Genomic DNA, 26,199 nt, shown 5'->3' on the forward strand with positions numbered 1-26,199 from the left:
TACCCACAAGCACGTGAGTATGTATGGGGGCTGAAGTTTGTCGACCCGCTAGGACAAATAGGGTCGGTCAGTAGGGGTACGTAACGTCAATAATCTGAAAAAGGGGTTGATGACGTCACGTACCTCTTGCCCCCTTGCTGATCGTACCATCGATAGCTGGTGGACAAATTTATGACCCGTGTATGTGTATATATGTATGTTGGTAGGTGTATACATATAAATATATGTATATATATACGTATATATGCGTACATGTGTGTTTTGTTTGGGTAATTTTATTACATATTCCGTGACAATTGATTAGAAAGATCGGAGTTCTTGCTTGGAGATAATATTATTATATTATTAATATTACATTAAATAATGTTTTTTCTTTGGTCTGTTAATCTTTATTACATCAAGTTTTTTGTTTAGTATTTTTTTTTTTAGAAATCTTTCGCAGTTTTACCACCATATTGTGTTTTACTTCTTTATTTTTTGTGAAACATCATCTGTCTATTATTGATGAATTGGACTGGTGAATTAGTTTAATAATTCATTGAATCAATGATTGGTTGATGATTGATGGATCGTTTATTTGATTGGTTGATCGTTTGAATGATTGATTGATTGATCGATCGTTGAAATGAATGGTTGATTAATTGATTGGTTTATTGATTAATTAATTAATTAATCGATTGATAATTCAGTTGATAATAATGTGGGAAACTTTTTTTAAACCAACCAAACATCTCTTTGCATACAACATTATATCAATCAAAATGAGCAAAGAACGAATAGACAATAACAAACAAACACGTGATGTGAACAAAACACATGTTGTAATAGTACAGTTGAATTACATTACATTAGTTATCTAGTTACATTAACTATCCAATTACATTAATGACGTCAAATGATATTGTTGTTTTTAATGTTGTATTTGTTGTTGTTTTTAATGTTGTATTTGTTGTTTTTAATGTTGTATTTGTTGTTGTTGTTTTTAATGTTGTATTTGTTGTTGTTTTTAATGTCTTCAAGGGTCATGTGATGTGCTTGTTTCATTTCTTGTTGTCTTCAGTGTCATTTGAATTAGCGGTACGAAATTTATGACTTTTACACCTAACAACTGCAACAATAATATTATTTATTTATATTCGTCTATTATAATATATTATCGGCATTAATTAATTGATTAATTAGTAATTAATTAATAATATTACACTATTTAAAGTATTAGATAATGTAACTAATGTGATTGCTGCTATGTTAAAGTTTAGCTCTTTCAGTATTCGGACTGTGACAGGAACGATCCTATGCCATCATTAACAATGACGTTTTGTGTGTGTGTGTGTGTGTGTGTGTGTGTGTTAACAGCATTTCTGAAAATCAATTTTATAAGAGAGTCGGTAATTAAGGGGCGGTTGAGAATTTTGTTTTGTGAAGACAAAGGTAAGGTAGGTATAAACTAAACAGAGATGTGATTATACTTATGATCTGATGTAGTTTCACGTGATGCGATGTTATGACGTCACTGAAATGATAAATATCGCCGGTGTAATGTTGTGCGTATGTAATAATAAGAATGATAATAATGGTAATTAATGACGTCATATTTAATTAGCTTGATAGTTTTGAACCTGGTGAGAAATCGTTTTTTAGAACGATTTCGGGAAAGTTTTTTGTAATTATTATATGATGTTATTATTATTGTTGTGAAATTGTATAGTTGTTTAACCTTTATGGGTTATTGTTTAACCTTTATGGGTTATTGGTAATGATGATTGTAGTGATGATGATGGTGATGTTATTGATGATGATGATGAGGATGATGATGATGAAAATAATAGTTGAAAATACGTGTTTCGAAATTGAAGTAACCTCTCTCAATCTTATACAAAGCCTTATTTGTGAAAATGCATTTATTTATCTGGTGTGATTTATTCACATTTATTATTTAATGTAATTTAGAATAATTATAATTATTATTATTTATAATATGTTTTATTATTTTTAGAAAATTGTGAATGATGATGATGATGATGATAGGTTTTTTCATGTTTCATGATTGACTTATTGTATGAATAATTTAGTAATTAAGTGCTTGCTGGTACACACACATACACGCATGCCAACACACATACCAACACACACACACAAAAACAAACACACACACATACCAACACACACATACTTAAATGTACATATATATGTTTATCACGATCTAAAATGATACTAACTGATATAAGAGTGAATGAATAAACTAAATAAACTACACCTACTGGGCTATATTGTACATTACTACAATTAATTGAAGAATTTGAATTGTTTAATTCAGGGGTGGGCAAACTTTTTGCTACAAGGGCCGCATTGAGAACTGTTTTACCTTTGAAGGGCCGCATATGTACTTGAATAGCAAATTTTTTCGACCCGGTGGAGAATTTTTTCAAGATTTGTGGCTCCTTTTTCTTTGGTCATAGTGCCTGGCTAACGACCTATTTTGGCGAACAAGGTCGCATAAAATAGTTTGCCCACCCCTCGTTTAATTAATTGATCAATTAATTAATAATTAAAATATACTGAAAATGATATTGTTTTCTTATTATTCTTCCCATTATTATTATTACCATTATTACTATTATCACTAAATGAATGAACAAAGGGCAATTGATAAAATTATTTTTTAATTTTAAAATGGATAAACGAACGAATAAATGAATGAATTACATGCATCACCATCATCTGTTTGTTTATCTAAGTTTATTTACTGCTTCATTAAAATCAATTAAATAATAATTAAATAATAAGTTAATAATATTAACAATTATTTAATAATAATTTTAAGTTTAATTATAGTTAAGTTTGTGTTTGCCGATGGTTTTCGCTGCTGAGATGTGGTTTTTGAGAAGAATCATAAAAACTACTTGGACCTCTCATACTTCAGTCCGGTTATGAAAAGAGGAAATTACTACTGATAATCCGACGGGAGCAGTTAAAGTTTTTTGGTCACATCATGCGGAAGGAAAAAATGGAAAATCTAACAACTACTGGAAAGATTGCAGGGAAAAGAGATCGCGGTCTACATCGAACAACACTCGTGAAGTCCTTGTGTCATTTGTTGAGTATCACTATATTTCAATTCTTACAAGGTGTTAAAGATCGGGTTTTGTGGAGGTCGATGGTCGCCAATGTCCTGAAAGGATAAGGCACGAGAAAGAAAGAAAGAAAGATAATTAAGTTACTAATTAGTTGAATAAACATTTCAAAAGTTTGATCAACTTATTATTCTTATTGCCATTTCAATTATTGCTATAAAATGTATCCTTAGGTTCGCTACGTTCATTCGTAATTTTAATTAATTAACTGAATAGGAGTCAAATATTCATTAAAATTCATTTGGGCTGCTGATTGGTTGAGTTCATAAAATCAATAGCAAAATGTAATGAGGCTTATGATTGTCTAATAATTATACTGTCAGTTAGCTTTCGTCATATTCTCTATCCGTCTGTCCACATCTAGGTCTTTTTATCTGTCTGTCTATGTCTCTTTGTCAGTTTGTCTATGTCTAGGTCTTTTTGTCTGTCTGTCTGACTAAGCGTGATTCATGGCCGGTGATCCGCAGTGTCCGGATCACAATTAACTAAATAATAATTTACAATCGAACGTGATCACGAACGAATCTTAAAAAGCAATAGATCAAAACAAAAAATCGTTTACATTTGCGAAAATTTCAAGAACATTGGCATCTATGTACAAACATTTGCATAAATTAACAAATTTGCATAACATTTGCATAAATTAACTCATCAACACTAGTGGACCAGGCCCTTTTGTAGAGACCAATTAATTCCTGTTACTTTCCTCTTTCTCTTCGGTGTAGGCTGAGATGGGCGGACACTGGCAGTGGAAGTGTTGGTCGCCATATGCGTCATCAATGCGGCCTATGCTGGGCCAGAATTTTTTCGTAGGGCTTACAAAGTTCTGATTTTGTTGCGTGTGTGTATGTTTGTGTGTGTGTGTGTGTGTGTGAGTTTGGGAGAGTGTGTGTATGTGTGTGAATGTGTGGTTCTTCGTATGCAGTGCCGTGTGTCACAAAATATATACACACAGTCACTGTTACATATATTAACATAGTATACAAAAAGTGCACAAATTTATGTAAACCTGTATATATTATACCGGATGGCCCAAAAGTCCATTCACAACCAACACGTAAACTGCTTTATTATAAAGCAACCAACCAATCAACAAACCCATCAACCGACCAACCAACCATCCAACCGACCAACCAGTTAACTAATTAACTTACCAATTAATCAAAAAATAAATCAAACTAATCAGTCAATTAATCAATCAATCAAACAAACTGTAAATATACTCTGGGCCACTCGAAATAAAAGAAAAATACAAAACATCAAAACCGACATACAAACCAAAGGAAAAGCGGCCTGCCATCTGCTGTACGGACGACTCCAAGCGTCAGACGTCACTGCTGAAACAGTGTGAGGCGACATCTAGATGGTGGAGATGAAATAAAATTCTTTTTAAATTTTATATACAATGTATTTAGGACTTGGACGTTTGTATGTTATTATGTGTGTTTACTGAAGCCTGATTTAACAAATGAATTATCAAATATACTTTGAGTGGATTTGTCGTCTTGTCCATCTCTCCTCTCTCAATCATTCCTATCTCTCTTCTGATTTCTTACACGTGTGAGAGTGATGAAATTTAAAGAGGCGATTTAAATATCATGTTTTTTTTACATATTTATATTAGAATTGATACAGAAGGTAACTAAAAAATACCAACCGACCAGCTAGCCAGCCAGCCAGCCAACTAATCAAAAAACGAACGAACCAACAACCAACCGATCAGTGCATGGCACAACTTATCTAACTCCTCCTTATCTTCGGACTCAGTGGGCTCAATCATCAAACAGCCAGACACAGGGAATGACATGGTTGGAGAATGGAAACCTTGACGATATCGTGTCGATATTATATCGATATTGTGTCGGTATTATGTCGATATTGAGTCGGTATTTTGTCGGTATTATGTCGAAATTATGTCGGCATTGAATTGGTATTATGTCGATAATGAGTCGGTATTATGTCGAAATTATGTCGGTATTTTGTCGTTATTGTATTTTTGGTATATCTGTATATATATATATATATATATATATGTATATATATATATATATCTATATATATATATATATATATCTATATGTATATATATATATATCTATATATATATATATATATCTATATATATATATTGATATTATGTTGACGATACAACTATGTTATTCATTAATATTTAAGTTTCCTAAAAAGTAAAAGGTTAAAGGACTATTACACCCTTCTTAGGTTCGAAGAGATAACAACACGCCACAAACAGACGCATTTGAATACGGTCACTGGGATCATACTGTCGCATTTGAATACGGTCACTGTACGTAGCCGGGAACAGTCGCAGGCGATCTTAACCACTAGACCACCGCGACTAACCGTAATCTTGAAGCCTCTTAGCAATGTCAACCACTTCAATTCCTGTTGTGTTTTTGAAGTCTCTGCAGTCCAAGATGAACTCGTGGGCGCAATAACCTGTAGTAAGAAAAATTATAATAATTTAAATCGTAATAATATTAATAAATTATAATAATTTAAATCGTAATAATATTAATAAATTATAATAAATTATAACAATATAATTTAGTGCCTCAATTTCAATTTCTGGTATGTGATACGATGTTGTTTTGTTTTTTTAGAGTTTAAACAAATTTATTTTTTGTTATGTAGGGTTCGTTAGATAACTAAAATGACAGAATTCCATAGTCTCTCGCAAATTTATTTTATTTAATAAAATTATTATTATATCTTTTAACCTACAATTGCTGATGACTTCGATTCAAATAAATAAATAAATAAATAAATATATATATATATATATATATATATAATATTTTAACCTTTATTTAATCTGTATAAATATTATGAAATAAAAATTGCACGTATACAATTAAATTTTCTAAATGAAGCTAACAAAAAATACAATGTAGATCAGACGATCAGCCAAACTTCCCATAAATTTATCGAACCATTTTTATTGGTGAAGAGAATTTTGTAATGCCCCTTCAGCCTGGCCACCATGTAGTTCGCATTCAAGATGGCCACCTGCGACGCCATCTTTAAATTTTTCCCGCCCATCATCTTGACGTAGGCCCAGGATATCGGGAGGATGAGACTGGATCCGTAAGGGGTGGAACCTACACTGCCGAAAGAAATGGAACGATCCGTGTCGTCAATTTGTACCACCGGATGGCAGGGCAGGAATGGGACTAAGTGTTTCTTTCTGAAGCAGAATTCGGGATTGGGAATTGAAAATTGAATTTGAAATGCACGTAAATTTATCTCGTTTGAATGGCGATTTTTGTGCGTTTCAAACAGAAATAATTTAATGGTTAAATAAAGAGAGGTCAGAAAAAAGGCACCAACACTCCGATGGGGCCCATTCCGGGCCCTCCGCCCCCATGAGGAATGCAGAATGTCTTGTGGAGGTTTACGTGGGCCACATCAGCCCCGTAGTCCGCTGGCCTGCACAGGCCTACCTGTTAGTGATGGATGGATAGATAATTCAAAAAGAGAGGAAAAAAAAAAGAACGAAAGAAAGTAGTGAAAGAAAGAAAGAGAAAGAGAGGTAAGAAATGAAAGATAGGAAAAATAGTAGAAAGAGAGAGAAAGAGAGAGAGAAAGGAGAGAGAGAGAGGAGAGAGAGACTAAAAATGTCATTACACTGCATTGCCAAACAGATCCTACGTTATGGTATATTATATAAATAATAATAGATTATAGATAACTATTTCATTAATATTTTCACCCATAATTTTCAGCAAGTAACCTGTGCATTGAGGTTAGCCCCGTCTAAATATACCTGCCCTCCGTTATGATGGATAATCTCGCATATCTCCCTGCAATGTGTTTGTATGTTCATGTGTTTGTGTTTGCATGTTCATGCGTTTGTATGTTCATGTGTTTGTATTTTTATGTGTTTGTGTGTTCATGTGTTTGTATGTTCATGTGTTTGTGTGTTGTATGTTTCGACATTCAAGTGGCCAGCAGCAGTAATAACATTAGAGTAGCTCTGACCTGATGCTATCATCAAAGACGCCATGAGTAGAAGGATATGTGATCATCAGCGCTGCTAATCGATCTTTATTTTTTTCCACCTACAAAATTATTTTTGGCAAATGTTTTTAAAACTTAAAACGGTGTTCAACCACTGGAGGTGTACCGTACACACAAACATACAGATTTATGATAATATAAAGAACACTGGACTGAGAATATAAAAAAAAAATATTTACATTTAACCCGGAAACATGCACACACACACACACATACAATACACACGCGCACACACCAACGAAGACGCACACACATGAAACTATAAACATTTCCAAACAAAAACACACATACACACAAATACACACACACACACACACACTTGCAAGTAAAATCCCGGGTGCAGTGCCACAAACCCAAACAGACATCAGAATAACAAAATCCCTGCAACCTTATTGGACAGATCGGACAAATCCACGTCACCATTCTTCAAGACTCTCAGGACTTCAATCTTCATCCCAGTCAGGTGGGCACTGGCCGGATTCGTCCCGTGAGCTGATTCCGGAATTAGGCAGACCTTTCCAAGTTTGGAGTTGGAGAAATTTATTTAGAATTTCACTTCTAGGTTTCTATCTTTATTATCATTTAATGTATTTGTTTATTCATTAATTCGTTCGTTCATCCATTTTTTCATTCATTCATTCATTCATTCATTCATCCATCTATCTAGCCAATAATTCATCCTTCCAACCATCCATTAATTTATTAATTCTTCCATCCATTCATTCATTCATTCATTCATTCATTCATTCATTCATTCATTCATTCATTCATTCATTCATTCATTCATTCATTCATTCATTCATTCATTCATTCATTCATTCATTCATTCATTCATTTATTCATTCATTCATTCATTCATTCATTCATAAATAGTTATGAACTCAACTGACTGATCTATGTGATTGATCGATTGACTTCAAATAAGCCATAATTGTCATCAGCCCAGAGTATTCGCCTTGAGCTCCGCTGGATGGTGATGATGATGAATACGAGTGTGATGATGATGATTGTGATGATGATGATGATTGTGATGATGATGATGATTGTGATGACAATAATCATGATGATAATGATGATAATTATTATGACGGAATGTATATTCATTCATTGCACCCATTAGCCATTTACTTAATCACTTATTCCTTTTGTCGTTCATTAGTTTATTCATTCATTCGTTCGTTCGTTCATTCGTTTGTTCATTCGTTCGTTAATTCATTCATTCATTTATTAATTCACTCACTCATTCATTCATTCATTCATCCATTCATTCATTCATCCAATCATTCATTCATCCATCCATCCATTCATTAATCAATTTATTCATTCTTTCATTCAATTAATCAGCTGACCTATTTGACTGAAATGAAAATTTGTGGAACCCCGTGAGTTCGCACAAATCCCTATCTAGCTCACCGAACAGTTGTTTGTAACCCAGGGTTTGTGTAGGGGGAACAAAGGGGTGGATGCTGCTGAAGCCCTCCATGGAGCATGGCTAATGTGGAGGGGTGAATGGATGAATGAATGGATGAATGAATGAATGATTGAATGAATGAATGAATTATAAATTAAATAAATTAATTACGGATGGATAGAGCGAGTTAAAGAGCAGTTGAATAAAATTTTCAAAATAAAAAACGCAAAATTTATAAATTGATTAAAAACAACAAGTAGAAAACATTCAATCCATTTTATGAATGCCAATAACAATTATAAATAAATTTAAATAAAAAAAGCCGACAACATCAACAGACAATCCCCTCTCTACCTCCCACCAACTTCTCACCATCATCTCCGAGGCACTGTTGAGTTTCATAGTGCAGGAGCCGAGAGAGATCATGGAGTGAGTGAGGGAGATATCTCTGTTCTCCAGCTCTTTCAAATACCGCATCATGCGCGTTTCTGAATGGTAACTTTTTGTGAAGGAAGTGTGAGATGACGAGATTAACGTATCTAAAATGTTGAGATAAAAGTATCTAAAATGTTGAGATAAAAGTATCTAAAATGTTGAGATAAAGGTATCTAAAATGTTGAGATAAAGGTATCTAAAATGTTGAGATTAAGATATCCAAAATGTCGATATCAAGGAAAACAGAACCTTCGCCATAAGGTTTTTACAATGGGATATGAGGTTTCCCGATGTTTCAGTTCGTTTAACGTTAAAAAAATCGTTCGTTTTAAAGTTGAAACATGATTTTAAAATTGAAACTTGATTTTAAAATTGAAACTTGATTTCAAAATTGAAACTTGATTTTAAAATTGAAATTTGATTTTAAAATTGAAACTTGATTTTAAAATTGAAACTTGATTTCAAAATTGAAACTTGATTTTAAAATTGAAATTTGATTTTAAAATTGAAACTTGATTTCAAAATTGAAATTTGATTTTAAAATTGGTATTTTATCCAAAAAAAACATGTTTTCACATAGATGCAACATGTCAGTTGGTATGAATAACAAACGCTGTTGTAGTAGCAAGACACATCAAATGGAAATTGCACCATTGTAAACATTAGTAGTAAGAGTTGTACTTACTTATAAAAATTAATTTAAATTACTAATTAAACTAATATAACATTTGCTCGACCTGTTAAATACAGGATGAGTCAGATATTGGCTAGTCCTCTTAAGCTTCGAATTCGATAGGCTGAAATCATTTTGGGGCGAAGTTTGACTTCTGGATGATAGATCGGCCTGAAATGATTGATTGATGGTGGTTGATTGGTTTCATCAAGTTAGCTGATTGATTAGTTAAATGACTGAATGTTTAATAAGATTGATTGAATGGCGTTTGTCAATTAACTCAAATCTGTACTCAAATATTTGGAAGAATCTTGTCATTGTGGATTTTATTAAACAAACGATTGCGCTACCTGCATTAAAAAGTAATCTTTTGTAAAATTTCAAAAACATAAGCATTACAGCTTTCTCCAAATAATGAAGAGCGAACCAAATAAAAGTAACAAACTACAAAAATTAAGTTTTAAAAATTTGAGATTACAAAATTAAAAAAAAAACAGACTAACAATTTTTTTCCTACTTCCAAAAATGAACAAAAGATCGTTGACGTCATCATCGGTTGTCGTCTCGTCCAATGACAGGCCGACCTGACGATGACGTATGTTAATGACATTACTTTATTGGCTGACTGAGATGTATGAGTTATTTTTAACCTCGTAAAGCTAATGAAAATAAAATTGTCATAATAGTAAAAAATAATCCTTTGTAGCTGTTATAACTTAAAATAATCGGACATGGAATGAAGTTTAGGATATCCTCATTTATATAGCGTCCTTTTCTTAAAATTGTTTTTTTTTAAAAAAACCACTGCCTATGTCACAAATAAGCAAAAACACAAATAAAAAATTTTTACGATAAGGATTTGCTTGCGTTCGATCCAGGTCGCTTTAAGAGTGCGCCAGCCATTCCACCGCATAATGAATCCAAGAATCCCAGATGAATCATAATAATTTAATTACAACGAATGACAACAAAGAGAAGGACCAAACAATGAAAACCTTTGTATCATTGTCTTCACCGTCATAGTATCTTAAATTTATCTTTTTATCATTCGCTCTCTTTCTTATCTCCTCTATCTCTCTCTCTCCGGATAATTTGACGGTGAGAGTGTCAAAAAAGAGAGGGCTGTTGAGGATTCTGTGACCGGCATCTTCTAATCCTGTTTTATTATCATTCCGGATGGACGGATGGATGGATGGATTGATTGATTGATGGATGGGCGAAAAGTGGATAAATAAATTGATGAATGGGTTGAATGAATGGACAAATTAATGAATGGGTGATTGAAGAAATGAATGAATGAATGAATGAATAAATGAATGAATGAACGAATAAATAGACGAACGAATGAAAAATGACCTCGAGCAAGCAATGTAGTAGCTTGATTTACCCTTTTTCCGATCCCTCTCAACCTCTCCGGGCCATGGAAAACAGCGTACATTGCGGACATGTTTGCCAGCAATGCCTTCCAATTAATTAATTTAATTTAATTAATTTAATCTTTATCTAAATTAGTTAACTAATTTGAATTGTTAATTGATTGATTGACTAATTAGTTATTTAATTAATTGAATTAACTGATTGATATATCCTATATTTAGAATTTTTTTTTGCTAAATTAGCTAACAAAAATATGAACAAAATGTTTTATTGATATATGAACAGATCACAGTTATGTTAAAATAAACGATTACCTTGAAAAAAGAATAGGTTAAATAAATTAAAAAGTTATATATATATATATATATAATATATATATATATAATATATATATATATATATATATATATATATATATTTTAAAATCAATTCTTGAATAAAAATTTAATTAATTGGCCAGTTGAACTTGCGCAGTGCATATGTTGCTGGTAGCTTTGTCCCTTCTGATATGCTGTTCCCTGGTCTGAAGGGCCAGCCTGTAACTCTGGCTGCCCTGGGCGTCTCTGATTGGTTGTTGGTTGGTTGATTGGTTGAATAATTTGTTGATTGATTGGTTGATTGGTTGGTTAGTTGGTTGGTTTGTTGGTTGGCTTCTTGGTTGGTTGTTTGGTTGGCTGGTTGGTTTGTTGGTTGATTGGTTGGTTGGTTGATTCGTTGGATGAATGATTGAATAGTTGTTGATTGATAGTTGTTGATTGATTGAATGATTGACTAATTGTAATTTGAAATAAAAATGATTGTTACTTTCATCTTATTCATCTAGTCTACTTTTCAATAAACGGTTTCAACTATTTATTTCTGTACTTGTCAACTAACCAGTCAATATATCATCTACCTAATCAACCACCCACCCACCTGCTGATGCCAACTATGCGACCAGGAATGACTCTTTTGTATTCTTCCCTGGTAGCAAAAAATGCGGCGTGCGGCCCACCAAACCCGAGGGGGACCCCAAATCTTTGACTGGTGCCCACCGCGATGTCCACACCACATTCACCCGGGGGTTTCAGCAAGGTCAAGGCCAAAAGATCCGTGGCCACGATTACTAGAGACTTTGCGGATGAATGAAAAGATGGGGTAAATTGTAATAACTCCCAGACAACAGAATGAAGATAATCGAGAACGAAAGAAAAAATGAGTTTGAGTGTTTTTTCAGGATTGAGTTAATGTTTGAATTTTTAGGCATAAAATGAAGAGAAGGAAAACTGATCCAATCTGTTAACCTTGTTAGCATGAGCTTTCTGAACCAGTTGAGATAAGTCATAAATGTATCCTTGGCTATCCGGATACTGCAGCAATATCCCACTTATGGACGTATCCTTCAAATTCATCTCATCCCTATCTGTTACTGATATCTCTAACCCGAGAGCTCTGTCAGGTAAATTATTTTGTATTATAGAGTTTGAAATTTGCTGGTTATATATTGTTGGCTAAATAAAATTTTAGCTTGGTAACATTAAAAGAAAAAAATTTATAGACTGTGAATTCATAAAGAAAAATAACCTGTAACATCATTCAACAAAATTTATTTTTATTCATTTATATCCAATTCCTTTAATGCAGATTAAAAACATTCGGCCGTAAAAACTAATGAAAAAAACTCTATCAATCAATTTAAAACATAATTTATCAAAAAGCAAAACCTATACTTCAGTAAAATAAGCAATTTAATAAATAAATAAAATAATTTGGCAGTGGTATGAAGAATAGATAGACCCATCCATCCCACTCGTACTCTGCTCTGGTCCGAACAACGGCAATGTTCTGTGGATGGCACCTGCAGTCCACGAGAAATTTCTTCCTCTTGTTCAACCTTGAAGACGATTCAGTATGGAACGATTTGATGTTTATGTTAATGATTAAAACAAGGTATAGAATTATGGTTTGGTATGGTTTGGAACGTTAACGGTTAAAACTAGGTATACAATTATGGTTCTTTGTGGTTTCGAACGTCAATATTCTAATAATTTTTAATAATAATGTCAATAATTTTCAATTCGTGGTTCTGACAAAGCTAGCCTCAAAACTCTCTCCTACGAATGTAAACCATTAAAAAGATTTGTTTAAAGATCTATTGCTTGGTTTTTTTTTATAAACAGGGTTGATTGATAGTTTGGGTACATGCATTAATTAGGAGTTGCACTCTTTTCCGTGTCCCTTTCATGCTGATTTGTGAAACTTTTTTTTACTTACACACGAATGAACCAGTTGAAAAACTTAAAATTTGACACAAATACTTGTCTTACCTACCAACGAAACCAAAAAACTGCAAATTTTGCAACCTGTTACAGAGAGACAGAGCTTCAGCGCAAGCAGTCCCTTCGTCCAACAGGGAAGCATTCGAAATTTCCATGCCAGTCATGTCGCAGATCATCGTCTGGAAGTTCACCAAACTTTCAAGCCGGCCCTGAGATACCTCCGCCTGGTACGGGGTGTACTGGGTGTACCTGGAGATTTGTATTTGGGAGGCATAGGAAATTGTATTGGCTGTACCTGGGAATTTGTATTTTGGACACCCGAAAATTTGTTTCGGATTTTCTCCTTGATTTATATTGTATAGACCTTAAAATTATCATCACCCGAAAGTTTGTTTCGGATTTTCTTCCAGATTTCTATTGTATAGACCCTAAAATTAATGTTGTGTGTGTATCTTGAAATTTTTATCCTGCGTTATCTGAAAATATTGGTTGTTTGAGGATTGTTTGAAGTACTGCTTGGATCTAGTATTAATATCCTAATTATTTTATGTTTCTTGATTAATAATAACTTGGACTTTTGCTTTACCATTTTGGACTAATTGAAAATAGCATAAACGCTAATTAAATTGGAGTACTTTGAGTGATGATTGTTAATGTATCATTTGATCTAGAGATTTTGTCTGAAGATCTTCAAATATTTTGTTTCTATATAGCTGTCTCATTTTCAATTTGTAAATTAAGTACTTCTAGCTATTTAAGCATGCGTATTTCTAATATATGCGAAAGGTCGTTCAAAATCCGTATGGTATTTTGGCGTGTTGTTTAAACCAACCAAGGTATCATGGCATGTTGGCTTAATTTGTTCATTGTGCATCATGTCGTTGTATAAATCGCGATTAGTTTACAAGTGTTCAAATTAATTAACATGGTTCACTAATATATATTTTAAATAACCTTTTACAAGCTCATTAAAATAATTTCACCTAGACATCATTTGATCAAATTTCATTAATTTATTTATTGTTTATCTATTCATTTATTTGTTTGCCTGTTCAATCATTCATTCACTCATTCATTCATATATATTTTTCCATTCTAATTCACCTTTCAACTGTATTCTCAAACATATATATCAATCAGAACATCCAAGCGTTTGTTCATTCCTTCATTAACACAACAACAACCAAAACAACAACAACTACTACTACTACTACCACTACTACTACAACTACTTACTACAACTACTACTAATAATAATAACAATAATTTGTCGGCTTTTAAATTGTAATGGAAATAATGTTCTTAGTTTACTTCAAGTGCTCAGTTCAGTGTGCAAAATTATAAAACAATATATCTAACATCTTTCAACAGTCAACACAACCTTTCATTCATTCATTCATTCGTTCGTTCGTTCGTTCGTTTATTCGTTCGTTCGTTCGTTCAATCATTCATTCAGCCTCCCATTCATTAAATCATCATCAGAAAATATTCATTTATTTATTCTTTCTTTCTCTCGTTCATTCATTTGTTTATTTTTTTTTAGTTATTTACTTATTCGTTCGTTCAATCGTAAAGTAATTCGTTTCTTTATTCATTCATTCATCCGTTCGTTAATATATTAATTTAATTTTACGTTCTTAATTTCTTTGTTCATTCATTCAACAACTCAATCATTCATTTAATCACTCCTCTATCAATTCATTCATTCGCTCATTCCTGCATTCATTCATTCACTCACACACTCATCCTCACCATCCAGGATTTTCAAACAGATTCCGTTGGATTACGGGAGGAACGTGGCAGTTGTAAAATCCCATTCCTATGTAAGTCCGCCAAATATCGTTCTTTTGGGATATCTCCAACGCTCTCTTCAGCATTTCCTTCTCGCCTAATTGTGTTGAATGTGTTTTAATTGTAAAAAAATTAATATAACAATATTTATTTTGGCGTGGCGGAATGGTGTAATGGTTAAGGCGCTTGGCTCTATTGTTGCAGATGCCTGGTTTGAATACAAAGTAATTCCTTCCAATCACGTACGATGTGTGTGATTAACGCGTATTCACGTGCGCTGTTTGTGTGTGTGTGTGTGTGAACATGTTTGTGTGTAGTGTGTACATGTTTGTGTGTAGTGTGTACATGTTTGTGTGTAATGTTGAATTGATACTTCTAAGGATTGAATATTAATTGAATGATAGTAATTATGATAATATATTAATGAGATGTGAATTTGTGATAACAAACAATTTTTTAAGAGTGACAACAGTTTATTTCAAATGCATTCACTGAGTTAGTGTGCACATTAAGTGAATAACTAAAAATATATGAACATATGTATATATAAATAGTGGGTTGAGACTGTCTGATATGCAGTTGTAACAAATAAACATTTTTTCCTGTGCTAACTTACGGCTCTGAAATGGAAAAACGATTAACGCTGCTGAGATGTGGTTTTTGAGAAGAATCGTGAAAACTACTTGGACCTCTCATACTTCGGTCCGGTTATGAAAAGAGGAAATTACTACAGATAATCCGACCGGAGCAGTTAAAGTTTTTTGGTCACATCATGCGGAAGGAAAAAATGGAAAATCTAACAACCACTGGAAAGATTGCAGGGGAAAGAGATCGTGGTCAACAACGAACAACATTCTTGAAGTCCTTCTGTCACTTGTTGAATATCACTACATTTCAACTACTGCAATGTGTTACAGATCGGGTTTTTTAGAGGTAGATGGTGGCCAATGTCTTGAAAGGATAAGGCACAAGAGAGATGAAGAACATCCAAGTATATATATAAATAAATTAAAAATATAAGTTATACTTTTTATTATTAACAGTTAATTTTGTGAACGTACTTAAAGGTTCATCGAGTTTCATTTCCAATTTGAAGAGAATATCACGAGGGATGGTCCTGTTGATCAGCTCGTCTAGATTCTAAATAAAAATTATCTTTAGTGTAAAGAAAACTGTCAATGAACAAGTAAACAAGAAAGGACGAAAACGTTTCTAATGTTATTCTTTTTGATTATAGAATAAAAAAGCAGATAAGTGTCTGATATTTTGCCATATTGAATTGCATTTAAGAATTGAACTATACCACTTTAACCTTAATTGCACAAGAATTGAACTATACAACTTTAACGTTTATCTAAATGCGTTTGCATCATTACATCGTATTTCATCTGTCGCGGATATCACTATCTTGATGTTGTCCGCACCGATTAGAATTACATTTGTTTATAAAATTTTAATTTTGTAAAAACGAAAAATCTCAAAAATTACTTTTAACTTCAGCGTATCCAACATCTCTGACCTCTCGCGATCGCTAGGTCCAATGTGACGATCAACGAAGACGTCGATGTTTTGTAAAGTTCTGCTGAAGTTCCGCGTCGTCAAAATCGACTCGTTGCTGGCGCGAAATTTGAAATTTAAATTCAAGATTCGCCCTCTCGTGTTCAGTGCTGGCTTTGTTGCTAATCTACACGCGTTGTACATATTTTCAAAGGATCCGAATTATTTTTGTGAGTTTTTACAGAATTAAGCTTTATTTTTTAATTTTATCTATTTGACAATTTGCCAATCAGTTTATTTTACTTGTTAAATTATATGAACACAAAGTTACATAAAATAAAAAATTAGTAAAATGTAGAAAAAACTTTTATTATTATTATTTATTAATAAATTATAAATTATTAATTATTTTCTTAACAGCCAAAACAACGTCAACAATTAACTTTAAAAGTATATCAAACGCAGTTGCAAGAGGCGAACATGCTAACAACTCGTAAACACGAGGTCCTCAAATACCTAACCCAAATAAGAAGTAAAATTATGAAACATTGTCTCTGTATACGTAGGTGTACCAACACGAACAAATTGTTTGCCAAGCGTTTATAAACAACTATACATACATGTTTCTATCAGGTCTGCTTGTTTTTCCAAAGTTTTTATATATGTACACATACAAATGAGTGAAAGACATTTACTTTTTAATGAATATTGTGACATTACAATGGTAAAAACAGAAAGAAACAGAGAGAGAGAGAGAGAGAGAGAGAGAGAGAAAGAAAGAGAGAGAGAAAGAGAGAGAGAAAGATACGGAGAAAGAGTGAAAAAAAGAGTTGTAAAGCGTATTATCACGCACATTCCAAATATTAATTTTTTCACGTCTTTATGAAAAACAAAATTACAGTGTATATGAGATATTAATAATAATATAGTAATGTGTGTACGTGTATATATGTATATATATACAATATACATTCATAGATGTGAGTGTGTTTGTCTGTGTATGCGTGTGTGTAGCACACAAAAGTTCGAAGTGCAAGCTAAGCATCTATAATAAGTTGAAATGACACCATACTTTGTGTGCGTCTGACCTTTGCATGCATGTAAAAATAATTAAACTACCATAATATTATTATTATTATTTTATTTTCCACTAACAACTTTACATTCGTTAATGCAATTTCGTCGAGCAAAGTTGGTTAAATGGTAATTAGTTTTAAACTTTTAAATGTTATATCTATCTTCTTGATAATTTGTGTGATTCATTAGATGGAAAGATATAAATTTGATTTTCATATAAACCATGATTCCTCACAATGGCTAAACGCTCTTAATCCTGTTGAAAAATAAATCATAAACTAAAATGTTAAATTTGCTGGCACGAATTTAGCTCAGTTGTAAGCTGTTTTTCCAGTATTTTAAAGAAAAAAATCTTCTCGCCTGAACTGCTTCAAATGCTTCATTGTAGAAATAAAACATAAACTATTTTATTACCGTTGGCAGAAATGTACCCACACAAAATCAAACGAATTACATCGAAAATTAAATGAATGGCAATCAGTGAGAGTATATAATATACGACATCTATCGTCAAAGAAATCAACGTCTTTGTAGTTTATTTATAGGTGAATTATGTTTTAACCCTCACCATCTTTTAATATGACCATCATCATCAGATATTTGGAAAAATTATCATATAGACATATATTTAAACCATGCTTGCCAACATTTGGATTTTCAAAACGGGACACACACACACACAGATAAATATATATATAAAAATAATTATATTTATAAATATATGTTTATTTATTTACATTCATATTAATATACATATTTGTCAGAGTGCTTAGATGTTTTTCTACGATAAATATACAACAAAATAAATAACATCACATCAGTACCGGAGAAGTCATTCAAAAGTTTACGTCGACCTCTTCATAATGCCGAAAAAATAATAATAACTCAACCTGTTGTTGCAACTGAAAATTTGGCACCCATCATCATGGTTATTGATGGCAGCATCGTTAGTGTTGCTGTCATCATGTCTGGACCTAGTTATCTTTTCCAAATACTTCCTCAAGTTAATTTTCTGGACGAAAAAGCTACTGGAGTCATTGTCACTGTTTAATTCCTCTCCTATGATATAGATGCAGTTGTCAATTGTGAGGAAGACGTTGTCGAAGACAGGCATCTTCAATGTCAGCAATTTTGTCCACTGATTTGCCTCACAATCGTACATCTCTCCCGACTTTATAAAATTAAATTAATTAGTTTTTAATTATTTAAAATCTAATTCAAAGTGAAATATGAAACTAAAAAAGTACAACTTGTTGATTGTTAAACACTAATTTTTACAAAGTACCGTTAAGGTACTTTTTACCGTTAAGTAAAAAAATATATTTCATGCAAAGAAACAGGTTAAAAAACAATAATCTATATTAAGTTAAAAATACTAACCATGACATCAGAACAATTGAAGAACTCTAAATCACATATTGACCCGCCAATTACGAAGATTTTGTTGTCTATGCAGGCCATAATGTGGTCTGATCGTTTAGTCAGCATTCGAGCCATCTCGGTCCAATTGTTTAAGCCAGGATTGTACCGCCATACCAGGTCTGAAGAACCAGACTCGGTCAATCCGCCACTCAAATACAGTAGGCCGTTGCACGCACAACCTGTGGTTTCATTTTATAACGTGTGTTGAGTTATCGTCAAATACTTTTTAAACCAGGTATTAACAAACATTTAATTACGGTTAAAATAACATTTTAACTAAAAAATTTTAACTAAATAAATTGTTGACAAAAATTTATTGAAACGTTTTTAACCATACCTGCCAATCTATAAAATTCAATAGGCTGTAAGGCGGTTAGGACCCATTTATTGTATCGAGGGTTGTATATTTCAGAAAATGGGGTGAGTAAAATTGGCGTGCGGCCACCAACGGCATATAATAGTCCACCCATTTCACCAAAATAAAATTCTTTCCTTGCAATGTACATATTACGAACCTAGATGTGATTGAAATTTAACGCTGTTATGAATAGCAAAAATGTGAAGCAAAGTTTTCCATTCAAGATTGATGGCCTATTAAATATTTTATCTTTTTAATTTATCACATAATTCCAAAAGTTTCCGGGTATTAAAAATATTTTTGAGAAAATTCAAATTAACCTTTGTCCAGATGGCCGTGACGGGTTTGTAAACCCATACTTCCTCCGTAATTAATGAGTAATGTCTGACTCCTCCAGCCACATACAAGCAGTTGTCAAGCATGCATGTTTTATAACTCGACCAAAGCAGAGGTGGTCCCAATCTTCCGGATTTTTGGAATTGAAGAGTGGATGATCCTGTCTTGTTTTCATTTTCGGTCAATTTAAGGAAATCATGAACCGAGATTGACTGGAATTCTTGATAGTGGATATTCTGAAGTATGTTTTTTTTTAATTAAATTAAAGTTCATTTTTTTACCAGTTATAAAATAAACTAATTAATTTACTTGAAATGAATGAAAATCTTCAACAAAGCGAATATTTAAGTGAGCAAATAAATAACTAGAAGCTAAAACAAATCTTTGAAGAAAGCAAGAGCTTATTTATCGTCAGTCATAGTCGATACATCGACATAAATTAAAAAAATTACTTCAAAAATTTGTGCTGCATAATCTTGCGGAAAGCCATAAATAAAGAAACTGATACATGCAAAACGTACTACAAAAAACTTATTTGATTCGATTATCTGAAAGAATTGACCGCAAAATAAAACAAATCGTCAGAATGCAGCTATGATAGTAATAATGAAAGACATAACAAAAGGGTTCCAGAGAAAAGATACAAATTCTTAACATTCAAATCAGGAAGAGTTTTTAACAGGGGTACTTAATCACGATTTTGGTCTACTTTTTCATTCAATTAGCGACAGCGTGCATTTTTTCTTATGAGTAGTGCTATTTTTAGTCTTACTTTTCTCAAATACTATTTGCGCTTCTGTCACATACTTGAGATAAATAAATTGTTGAGTAACGAAATATTTTGAAAAAAAAACACAAAACAAAATCACTGACCTTGTTAGCACTTGATCCAAGAGCAAATATGGTTCCGACTGAGCGGAAATTTTCTACAACATCTTCATTTTTGTAAATGCTCAGTTCGAGTTCATCAAGTATTTCGTTACTTCTCTGCCTTTCGCCGGTTGTCATCAGACCATACCTCACCCTGGTTAACAATTTTTCTGCATGTTGTCTTCTTGATTCATCGGTAGATATCCAACGAATAATAAAATTGAAGATATCAAATTCGCTTTCTGCATTGAAATAATCCGACTCAAGCAAGTAACAAATGTCATCCGGTGCCAACTTTAACATTTCGGATCTCAATTGAAGTTTTCTGAAATTCTCCGAAATAAAATCAAGAACTTTTCTAAAAGTATCATGTAACATGTATATGGTTGCAAATTTGAAGATGCGCGCAAATGTTGAGATCTTCAAATATCTGGACATAAAATCATTGTACATGTGACTCATGCTTGAAATTTGCAGATACGATGCTCCTTTCAACCCTTCTTCCCACATCTTGCGTGATTTCCACTTCGTATTTTTATCATCAACTTGAAATATTGATAAAAATTCTCGAATCTCGGTCAAACTCTCATCTGACAGCAATCCCAATGTAAGTTCCTTGCAATGTGCATCTCGCATTCCACTGTTTACGAGAGCCTTGTAGTATTCGCTGGTTTGTAGCAACAAATCCTTATCAACTTCAAAACGTTCACCGCCTACTTTTGAAGTTAACACTACCCTCTTAGAATCATCAACATCGTTGGCACTCTCTATCTGCTTTTCATTGTTTCTGTCCATTTCAAATCGAAATACTCAATGATAACTTCTAGTATAAAACAATATAAATCTACTTTAATTTTCGATCAAGTAACGTCCACCTTCCACGTGCTCTTCTTATATATTGAGACTTTTACAACGCGCGAATTGTAAACAGAATTGTAATTTTGTTTACTATGCGAAGATTAAATTTAAGATCAAATGAAACTTGTATTGTAAATCAAGTCTAAATTGCTAGAAATAAAATAAACTAAATCAATTAAAATATATAAATAATAAATGTCTTAGTTGTCAGCCATCTTATAAGGCTGTTATTTTTTTTTTAATTATATTACTAAAAATAGTAATTTGTAAAATTTAGACTAACATTCTAACTTAAATTATGCCAGTGCTGGCATTTGCAACAGATGAAATCAATTTTCCAACATTGAACGAGTTAAAAAATGTTTGAGGGATTGTTTACTTCCCATTCATTAGTATCTAGGAATGGGAAGGTCTGAATCCGGATTCACCAAACACACATCGTTAAGGTTATAGTTTTTCAAATCTGGCTCGAGATCTTGTCTAAAAAGATTCAAAATTAACGAGCAGATATCGATTGTTAAGATGCTATACATACTTGTAAAAGATTACCTGAAAATAATTCAACAGCCGTTTGGAATGATGACTAACAAACAGCATGGAAGTTAGAAAAAAACATAATTGCCTGATGGTAAAACTTTGGCCTTCAAATGCCAGCACTACCACAATCTGAGTTACAGAGTTTGAACTCTTGATTAAATTTCACATTTAGTGATATAATTATAAGAAATTATAACAGCCACAACCATGGTTATAAAAATCACAACTACAGTTTAGTAGATTAATTATGGTAATCGGAATGATATATATATATATATATATATATATATATATATATATATATATATACAATTATTAGAAAATGTCACTGCATTTTCAGCTTTGATCAGTTTCTGGTATGGTTTTAAAACTAATTAATTATTTATATATATATATATATATATATATATATATAGGTAACATGGAATATTTAATTTTAGTAATTTAGACTTTAGACTTCGTTTACAATGGGAGTTATCTTTAATCTTAAATTTATTCTTCCAAAGAAATTACTATTTTATGTATTATGGGTAGGTTGTAAAATTCCGTTTATATAAGGAAGAGCACGTGTAAGCCTCATGTTATTCGATCAAAACGTCATATAGATTTGAAATTGTTTTTTGCCTATAGCTATCTGTAAGTGAATATTTCGACTTGAAATGGCCGGAAACAATGAACTGGTGGTAGATGGGACCGGCGGTGTTGACAGTTTAAGAAAAGTTGTGTTAATTTCCAGAACAGACAGACGTTATGAGGTAGATAAGAATTTATTGCTACAAACCAGCGGATATTACAAGGGTCTCGCAAACAGTGAAATGCTAGATGCACATAGCAAAGAACTTAGCTTGGAATTGCTGTCAGATGAGAGTTTAATCGAAATCCGAGAATTTTTATTAACATTGCAAAATGATAAAGAAAATATTGATGATCAGCGTACAAAAGAGTCGAAATCAATCAAGAACTTGAAAAACTTGATGGATGGATTGAAAGGAGCATCATATCTGCAAATTTGTAGCATGAGTCACATGTACATAGACTTGCTGTCTAAACGTTTGGAGCAATCAAATTTTGCGCATATCTTAAATTTTGCATCAGAATACATGTTGTTTGACGTTTTGAAAAAAGCTCGTGATTTTGTTTTGGAGAATTTTAGAAATCTCCAATCGACATTTGACGTATTAAGATTGGCGGCACCAGATGACATTTGTTACTTGCTTGAGTCGGATTATTTCAATGCAGAAAGCGAATTTGATATCTTCAATTTTATTATTCGTTGGATATCTACCGATGAATCAAGAAGACAACATGCAGAAAAATTGTTAACCAGGGTGAGGTATGGTCTGATGACAACCGGCGAAAGGCAGAGAAGTAACGAAATACTTGAAAAACTCGAGCTGAACATTAACAAAAATGAAAATGTTGTGGACAATTTCCGCTCAGTTGGAACGATATTTGCTCTTGGATCATCTCCTATTGTAATCAATGATTTTTTTCTTTTTTTTTATTTTTTTGTCGGTTTATAATGTTAAGTAATTGCATTTGTTCTCTGGAACCTTTTGCTACGTCGTTCCTTTTTATTGACTCCAGTCTGATCTTTTTGTAATTTAGACTTTTTGACATCATCTATTCAAATAAATTTCTCGTAGCTGGTTTAGCCTGAATCAGTTTCTTTACGCAAAATTATGGAGCACAGATTTTCAATGCCATTGACATATTGACTATAACGGACAATAGATAACCTCTTGCTTTCTTCAAAGTTTTTTAATTTCTCGAGTTCTAGTTATTTAGTTTTTAATTTTAACTTATTGGTCACTTTTTGTCATTTTTACTTTTAAAATATTTCCAACTTAAATATTTACTTTAAAATATTTTCTGAAGATTTATAATCGTAACATATAACATAATTTGTTTACTTTATAGTTAGAAAAAAGTAAACTAAAATTTTTTTTAATAAAAATAACAAATCATAATTTTTCAGGATATTCACTATCAAGGATTCCATTCAATCTCGGTTTATGATTTCTTTAAATCGACCGAAAATGAGAACAACACAGAATTACCCACTCTTCGATTCCACACATCCAGAAGATTAGGACCACCTCTGCTTTGGATGGAGTATAAAACTTGCATGGTTGACAATTGTTTGTATGTGGCTGGGGGAAACAGATATACATCATTAGTTACAAATGAAGTATACGTTTACAAGCCTGTCCCGGCCATTTGGACAAAGGTTAATTGGAATTTATTCTAAAAATGATTTCAATACTCGAGAAGTTTGGATTTATTAATTTAATAAAAAAGATAGAACAATTTATTGGCAATCAAACTTGAAGGCAACGAGTTAGGTAATTAAAATTTTGTTTATTTTTTTTTAAATCATAACACTTTTAAAATCTCAATCATATCTAGTGCTGCAGTATGTATGTTCCAAGAAAAGATTTTTATTTTGGTGAACTGGATGGACATCTATATGCTGTTTCGGGCCGCACGTTTATAACACGGACACCTACAGTTGAGAAATACATTCCTCAAAAGAATAGGTGGGCCATGCTGGCGCCTCTGCCAGTTGACAGTTCCAGACCGGCAGGTACGGTTACATACATTTCATTAAATTTTTGGTCAACAATTTATGTAATTAGTAACTTTCTATTGAAATGTTATTTTAATTGTCTAAAAATATGCGTTAGTTTCCAAAATATTCGACGATAACTCAACACACGTTATAAAATGAAACCACAGGTTGTGCGTGCAACGGCCTACTGTATTTGAGTGGCGGATTGACCGAGTCTGGTACTTCAAACCGGGTATGGCGGTACAATCCTGACTTAAACAATTGGACCGAGATGGCTCGAATGCTGTCTAGTCGAGCAGAGCACATTATGACCTGCATAGGCAACAAAGTCTTTGCAATTGGCGGGTCAATTTGTGAATATCAGTTTTTCGCTTGGAATGATGTTATGGTTGGTATTTTTAACTTAGTATCTAGTTGTTTTGTAATTTGTTTCCTACCTACCATAGATTTAATTTTTTAAACTTTTAAACGTTTTTTTCACCTTTTTCTATTGTTTCGTATTTTATTTCGATATTTCAAAAACTTTGAACCGAATGTTTTAACTTTAAAAATACAAAAACCCTTATAAAGTCAGGAGAGATATACGATTGTGAAGCCAATCAGTGGACGAACTTGCTGACATTGAAGATGTCTGTCCTCAACAAAGCCTTCTTCACATCTGACAACTGTATCTACATCATAGGACAAGAATTAAATTTTCGCCATCACTTTTTTAACACCTTCGTCCAGAAAATTAACTTGAGGATGTATTTGGATAAGATAACTGCATCCGGAAATCATGACAGCAACACTAACGATGCTGCCAGCAACGCTGCTGGCAACAATAACAATGATGATGGGTGCCAAGTTTTCCGTTGCGAAGTCAACAATCGGCTCGATTATTGTTTTTTCGGCATCGTGAATAGTTCAAAATTAGCTTCAGAATAATTTGTTTTTTTACGTGTTTGTTAATTTTTTATTTTTTTCATTATTTCATTTGTTTACTTGTCTAATTTTTTATTTTTTTGGTTATTTATTTATTTATAACTTGGTCTAACCATTTTATACTACGTTAAAAATCTTTCTTTTCAATACGCATTTCAATTTTTTATTAACTCATTTTTTCCAATTTCATTATAATTATTTATTGAAAAATGTTGTACAGATTATTTTTATACATTTCTATAATTTTTAAATTCATGTTTGATATAATATTAACTATGATAATTTTTTCAAATATCCAATAATGATCATATCATGAGATGATAAACTACAAAGACGTTGATTTCTTTGACGATAAATGTCTTATATCATATTATGTACTCATATTGTTATGAATTTTTTCCCCCTGATAGTTACGTGCGTTCATCTGTACATGCAGGTGTATGTGTAAACAACATAAAGGCCAGCAATAGTTCAATTTTTATTTCTTCAATGCCGGCATTTGAACTAGGTCACGTGCGAAGGTTTTTTGAAAAAATTCAAATTTTTACATCTATCTGTAGGGTAAGCGTTGAAGTAAAGAACCACTAAATTCGCTATGCTAATTATAATTTGAGCATTTGTGATAAAACAT

At 32.4% G+C, this 26,199-nt stretch overlaps 3 protein-coding genes across 3 annotated transcripts; 1 reads left to right on the plus strand and 2 right to left on the minus strand.

The window, feature by feature from the left end:
• Positions 1–1,405: 1,405 nt before the first annotated feature.
• HELRODRAFT_95985 (hypothetical protein) lies at positions 1,406–16,713 on the minus strand. Its single transcript, XM_009030732.1, has 28 exons — positions 16,606–16,713; positions 16,179–16,257; positions 15,079–15,214; positions 13,411–13,575; positions 12,858–12,941; positions 12,352–12,499; positions 11,984–12,180; positions 11,535–11,631; positions 11,048–11,153; positions 10,687–10,847; positions 10,187–10,275; positions 9,756–9,845; positions 8,956–9,082; positions 8,522–8,664; positions 8,063–8,138; positions 7,561–7,686; positions 7,134–7,213; positions 6,886–6,955; positions 6,483–6,595; positions 6,086–6,339; positions 5,496–5,591; positions 4,851–4,958; positions 4,621–4,685; positions 4,413–4,493; positions 3,556–3,960; positions 2,933–3,452; positions 2,478–2,843; positions 1,406–2,449 (listed from the first exon to the last, which is right to left on the minus strand). The coding sequence occupies exons 1-25, from the start codon at positions 16,627–16,629 to the stop codon at positions 3,823–3,825; spliced, it is 2,853 nt and encodes a 950-aa protein (XP_009028980.1). The 5' UTR covers positions 16,630–16,713; the 3' UTR covers positions 1,406–2,449; positions 2,478–2,843; positions 2,933–3,452; positions 3,556–3,822.
• Positions 16,714–18,535: 1,822 nt separating this feature from the next.
• Positions 18,536–21,472, minus strand: HELRODRAFT_164756 (hypothetical protein; the record flags this gene model as incomplete). Its single annotated transcript, XM_009030733.1, has 5 exons — positions 18,536–18,862; positions 19,072–19,292; positions 19,451–19,628; positions 19,792–20,043; positions 20,681–21,472. The coding sequence occupies 5 exons, from the start codon at positions 21,470–21,472 to the stop codon at positions 18,536–18,538; spliced, it is 1,770 nt and encodes a 589-aa protein (XP_009028981.1).
• Positions 21,473–23,522: 2,050 nt separating this feature from the next.
• Positions 23,523–25,941, plus strand: HELRODRAFT_108080 (hypothetical protein). The gene is made up of 6 exons (XM_009030734.1): positions 23,523–23,547; positions 24,051–24,302; positions 24,482–24,659; positions 24,812–25,032; positions 25,215–25,812; positions 25,851–25,941. The coding sequence occupies exons 2-5, from the start codon at positions 24,183–24,185 to the stop codon at positions 25,569–25,571; spliced, it is 876 nt and encodes a 291-aa protein (XP_009028982.1). The 5' UTR covers positions 23,523–23,547; positions 24,051–24,182; the 3' UTR covers positions 25,572–25,812; positions 25,851–25,941.
• Positions 25,942–26,199: the final 258 nt, after the last annotated feature.

Source organism: Helobdella robusta, assembly GCF_000326865.2.
Source record: "Helobdella robusta unplaced genomic scaffold HELROscaffold_7, whole genome shotgun sequence".
Taxonomy (NCBI): Eukaryota; Metazoa; Annelida; class Clitellata; order Rhynchobdellida; family Glossiphoniidae; genus Helobdella; species Helobdella robusta.